A 6,076-nucleotide genomic window follows, 5' to 3' on the forward strand; every position below is an offset into this window, starting at 1 on the left:
ACAAAATTTTAAAACAACACATTGTTAACGGCTAAAAGTATGATATAAAAATTTAGAGGTCGCACTGTGAAAGTACGAAAGAGTTTTCTCAATACTCCATCAGTGGTGAGACTGTGAGAGACAAAGAGAATGCATTTGGAACCAGCGACTCCCCTTAGATTCTTTTGGGTCCGTGGCACACAAACGAAAGTGTTTACATGCGTGAGTAAGTGTCCAACAGTAGTTCTCAAACAGATATGAATTTTCTACTCAGGGGACAACTGGCAATATGTGGAGACATTTTTGGTAGTCACAGCTTCAGGGGGGCTACTGACATTGGGTGGGTACAGACCAGGGGTGATGCGAAACAGCCTCCAATGCACAGGATAATCCCTATAACAAAGAATTATCCAGCCCCCAATGTGGAAAGTGCTGAGATTGAGAAATCCTGGTCTGCGCCCTCTTGAAATACTCACCAATGTGCTCTTAAGGTGGAGAGTGTCAGTGAGAACCACGTCAGTCTCCCAGTTCTTGACCTTGAGGAAGCGGGGGCACTTGGAGGGGCTGCCATTCTTTGTGGGGGACTGTTTTCCCGAGGCGGGGGGCTGGAGGAGACAATGAAGACGGGATGTTAGGCAGGTCTTGAGAACATTGGAAAACTGTCTCTAGTGGGACAGGAAGAGGCGTTGCTCTTCCTGGAATCTGCTTCAAGTTACCAGCTGTCTGCACAGAGAGATGCTGTGCAGGTTGGCCTGTGCAAGGTGGCTGAGAACCTGGTTCCTCCAGCTGTGCAGAATGAGGTGCCATGGAAGAGCCTTTTGGGTTCTGTTCTGGGGAGCAGGGTCAGGAATTCAAAGATGGTCTCTCTGGTGTCCAGCACGGGGTCTGGCACATAGCGAGGACTCAATGAATGTTTGTTGAATGAATAAATGACTGAAAGGATGCCATCAGTCTCTCCGAAGGATAACAGTCCTCTAGGCTGAGCAATCAAACCTGAGGCTGCATCAGAAAATACGTTGATGGAAACATTAAAAAAAAAAAAAAAAGCCTGAAGCTGGGTCAAGTTACTTGGCTTTCTGGGCCTTCCGGCTACCACCCAAACTCACTATTTCCAGCAAGCACTGAGAAAACAGAAGGTTTAAATTAGAAAGGTTTGAAGCATCGAACATTTTCCTCAAATTTCAGGTTTCTGCTTCTCAGAAATGCCAAGCATGACCCTGCCTCCGGGCCTTTGCTCATACTGTTCCCTCTGTCTTGAACTCCTTCAGTCCACCATTTGTGTTCACGTCTGTAAGAAAATTGTCCAGTAGGTGAAGGAGGATAAGTCCTGGGCTAACTGACGTGGCCTCTCCATTTCAGACTCATGGATAAAGATCACATTCTGCCATGGGTGATTCTGAGTCGTCGTCTACCTGCCTGGGCGGAGGCGTGCCCATGCCCTGGACAAGGATCAGTCACTCAGCAACCGTAAGGGAGAGGCAGTGGGCACATCCTGACACGACAGCCAAGGAAGGAAGCGGAGAAGAAGAGCTGAAGCTGAGCGGCATCATGCTGAAGAGTACAGCAATGGGCAGTGACCTTGAGGTAGAGCATTCATATATTCAACTAGCATTTCTTGGACCCCTACGATGTGCTAGGTGCTATTGGGCACTACGGACACTGTGGTGAACGAGACAGACAGGGCGCTTGCCCTTCTGGAGCATTGTTGCGGGAGAAGTGGAGACAGGAAGTAAACAAATACGTGAACAATAGAATTTCCGGTGGTGCTAAGGATGTGAAGCAGAGGGAGGTGATTAAGTGATTAAGTGGAGAAGGCAAAGGCAAGTGCAAAGGTCCTGAGGTAGAGATGAATGAGCTTGTTCAGTGTACAGGGCCAGAGAGGACGCCAGTGTGGCTGGAGTATATGAATCAGAGCAAGTGCGAGGAGATGAAGTCAGAAGGGAGGTAGGGTCCACATCTCATCAGCCTGGAGGGTCTTAGGTGGGTGAGGGAGCTGCGAATTACCATTCAATGGGCTAAGTCCAGGACAGAAGCCACAGAGAGCCCTGAAGGACTGCTCCCGAAAGCTACCCTTCAATGAGCACTTAGTACATGCCGAGCAAAACCTTATCCTCCTCATTTCACAGGTGAGGCACAGACAGGTTAATTAAGTTGTCCAAGAGATTAACAGACCTAGTAAGCTGGAGCCAGGAGTCTTGCTCTCAAACCATGCCCTTGACGGCTTGACAACTGTGCTTCTTGGCCATCATTTACTCATTCATTGAACACATGTTCATTGAGTATGGTCTATGTGCTAAGCAAGGTAGCAAGGGCCAGGGCTGCAGTGACAAACTAAACACATGTGATCTCTGTCCTCATGGAGTTCACAATCTGATGGATTGGCGGCGGGCGGGGCGGGACGGAATCACAATCAAATGAGCCGCTATAATTGAGAGCAATGGGTGCAATAACATGGGACGCTGACAGTATATAGGAGGCTGTGGAATCGCATAAAAGAGGCACCTGATCCAGACAGAGCATTTAACTTCTAAGTCAAGACAAGTAGGTATTCACCAGGCAAAGAAGGGGGAGCAGGGTCTTGCAGGTAGAGAGAACAGCTTGTGCAAAGGTCCTGAGGTGAAGGGCATATCATAGTCACCCTTCTGGCTGGTGGCCAGCTCTGTACTAAAATGTCCACGCTGCCACACTGGAGTCTGGGAAAGAGGAGGCAGGTGAACAGCATACCATGATTAAAGATAGCTCTAGAACAGTGCAGGCAGAGAAAGCAGAGAACAAATGGAGGGTGCCGTGACTCATGGCCTCCCACTCCTCCCTGGCCGGACCAGTGGTTCCCATCGCAGTGCTGGGCACCAGCATCCCCTCACCTGGACAAGCCACAGGTGGGAGCGGTCCTGGACATCATCCTTTTTATCTCCCGAACCTAATCCTCCCCACCCCTATCCATCTTAGCTTTCTAAATAGATCCATCCATTCCTTTATCCAAGGCACTATCGTCTCTCACTTGTACAACTGAAATCACCTCCTAAATGTTAGCCATTGCCTGTTACAATTGGCGTTATTACTCTGCTAATGCTAGTACAGTATCTAGTATTATTACTGCTATGGCTGTTGCTATAAGTATTATTACTATCCTACTACCATACTGGGAGCAGGAGGAGAGGGATTTGGATGAGTTCTTCCCTTCATTTGCACTTCCTTTCCTGCCAAAGTCTAAGTTATTTTACTCGCGTCCCCACGTGTAGCCACGTACCAACAACCCCGCTTCCTCTGAAGGCCCGGAAAGACATTCTAAATACTTCTTTAGGATTCTGTCTCCACTGTTGTCTCTTCTAGCAGATATGCAGGTGATGGAAGTCATCATCTGGATGGAAGTCACATCTGGAATTTGTCGTGACAAATTCCTCTGATGGTGTGGACAACCTGTACTCATGAGCAAAAGCAGTCCTACCTTGCCCATGTGGGAGGCACCCAGCCATCCTCCCTACACACTAGGCATCACTCAGCCGGTTTAGAAACTCTCTGGACCACCCACATTTATGCCCTGAAGGCTGGGGAGCAGCTGGAATCCCAGGGAGGATTACAGGGGTGGTCCTGGCATGGGGGTTGAGCCCCACGACCTGTGGAAAGGGCGGGAGGGCAGCCGACGCAGGAGGAAGAGGTGTGCGTGTGGCCGGTGGGTGGGTGGGCAGCCGGCAGCCTTGATTGGCAGGGAGCAGAGGGAGCAAGCTAACAGGCCTAATAAAAGAGGCCATCTGTTGAGGTTCCAGATGTGCGAGGGGTGGTCATTATGAGCCCGGTAATTGGGGGCCCGAGCGCCAGCCCGGCCACTCCCCAGCCTGGGTTGTGCTGAACTGCACACTTGAAACCCAGCATTAGGAGGCCTAGGCAGGGCTGTTGTACTTGGGGCTTTGATGTTTTAATTAGCCAGCAGTAATATTAGATGACTCAGGAGGGGACAAATGGGAGATTAATATAGCAGTCAGGGGCCCTGCATGGGGGATGCAAATGACTTTTCTGAGTGGGGACTGAAGTGCTCTGATTAAAAATGCAGATTAGTGGCACTTGTGAGTTATTATGCTGGGGACAGGGCACAAGTGGGCTTTGGGCTGTGGCTTTATGTGTCCTTTTCTGGATTTGTGTCTGGGGTGGACAGTGGAAGCTTTTCGGGTGACAGGAGACCGTGACTGGATCTAGTGGGCTCTGTGGGAGGGCTGCCTGCTCTTAGATTCGGAAAGCAGGCTCTGAGTTTGTGGGCATTTCAATGGTTGTGTCAACACCTATTTGCATCAGAGCCTGCAGAGGTTCCCAGGAAATGAAATGGTCTTGCGGCCTAAGAGGAGACAGTGAGGTGAGGTCACGTCAGCCTGGGGCTCGGAGCCAGGAATTTGTAGGGGTTTGTAGGGGTTTCGATACCCTGATTCCTTCTTCTCTCTTCTTCCGTTCCTTCTTTCTCTCCTTCAGTAAATACTATGGAGCACCTACCGTGTGCCAGGGACTTGTGTGCCAGGCCCTGTGGTGGTCCCCACTCCCATCCCACAGCTGGGAAGAAGACCTCACAGCTGTGTGCTTGAAAGCAGGGGTCTGCTAACTATGGCCTATGGGCCGAATCTGGTCCATCGTTTGTTTTGGTGCAGCCTAAGAATGTTTTTTTTCCCCCAAAAGCGTGAAAAAAAAAAAAAAAAAAAAATCAAAAGAAGAATAATGTTTCATGACACATGCAAGTTATATGATGTTCAAATTCGGAGTCCCTAAATAAAGTTTTATTGGCACACAGCTACACTCCTTTATTTCTGTATTGTCTGTGACGGCTTTTGAGATACAGCAGAACGGGTAGTTGTGATGGAGACTAACATTGTATGGCCCATGAAACCAAAGATATTTCCTATCTTGTCCGTTATAGGAGAAGTTTGCAGACTCCTGATCTAAAGGATTGAATTCCAGGGGTCGAACTCTAAGTTATTTTCTGTGTCTCCATCTGCGTAAAGGTTGCTGTATTAGGGATCTTTCCTGATCATTTGTTTAAACAGTGCTCCATCCCTGTGACTGTCTGATCCCTCACTATTGTTACTATGCTATATTTTCCTTCATAGCACTTACCATTACTTGCAATTATTATGAGTGTATATGTATTTATATGTTCACATGTATACCTTTTAGATTTATATGTGTATCTATATCGTTTTCTGCCTACCCACTATTCACTTGGCTCTATCTCCAACCCCTAGACCAGAGCCCAAAACACAGTACATGTTCAACACGCACTTGAGGTCTGCTGTGGACCTCCCAAATTTATACATTGAAGCCCTAATTTCCAATATGACTGTATTTGTAGACGGGTCCTTTAGGAGGTGATTAAGGTTAAGTGAGGCGATAGGGGTGGGACCCTAATCTGATAGGATTGGTGTCCTTATAAGTAGAGGAAGAGACATCTCTCTTTTTCTCTCTCTCCACACACACAGAAGAAAGGCCACGTAAGGTCACAGTGAAGGTAGCCATCCGCAAGCCAGGAAGCGCTCTCACCAAATGCGACCACACTGGTACCCTGACCTTGGACTTCCAGCCTCCAGAACTGTGAAGAATAACTTTCTGTCGTGTAAGTCGCCCGGTCTGTGGAATTTTCTTTCGGCGTTTTGAGCTGACTACTATAAGGTCTAAAGGCCTTGCCAAGTTATGGAGTCCCTTAAAGGCTAAGCCAGAGACTTTGATCTCGATCGAGTAGAAAATGGAGAACCCCGAAGATGCCTGATCGAGGGAGTGACCTTATCAAAACTGAGTTTGGGGAAACGTGTGACTGCCAGGACGGTAGGTTGGAGGGTGGAGGCGGGGAGACCCCTGAGGGGGCGGTGGCAGCGATGCAGGCGAGAGGCCACCGGGGTGGAAAACACAGCTGCAGCAGCAGAGGACAGGAGGGGAGAGGAGGCGGAGATCGGGGTGCGGGAAGCAGGGGGAGGGAACGAGAAGGCAAAGGACCAAGTAAGTTGACACAACTCAGAAGCTTCCGGCCTGAGTAAGTGGGAGCTCGGTGGGCCTTGCGGCGGAAGCTGGGGAGTGAGGTGCCGGAGAGATGGGAAGGTGAAGGAGGGAGGATCTTAGGGTA

The 6,076-nt window shown here is 49.2% G+C and overlaps 1 protein-coding gene across 1 annotated transcript in view; it reads right to left on the reverse strand.

Annotated features, from left to right (window-relative positions):
* The window catches only part of NOS1 (nitric oxide synthase 1), an 82,573-nt gene that overhangs the window by 52,189 nt on the left and 24,308 nt on the right, over nt 1-6,076 (reverse strand). The window contains 2 exon segments of the mRNA XM_011356068.2: nt 315-372; nt 456-584. Coding sequence (XP_011354370.2) covers nt 315-372; nt 456-584 — 187 coding nt within the window.

This window comes from Pteropus vampyrus, unplaced genomic scaffold (assembly GCF_000151845.1).
Source record: "Pteropus vampyrus isolate Shadow unplaced genomic scaffold, Pvam_2.0 Scaffold23, whole genome shotgun sequence".
Taxonomy (NCBI): domain Eukaryota; kingdom Metazoa; phylum Chordata; class Mammalia; order Chiroptera; family Pteropodidae; genus Pteropus; species Pteropus vampyrus.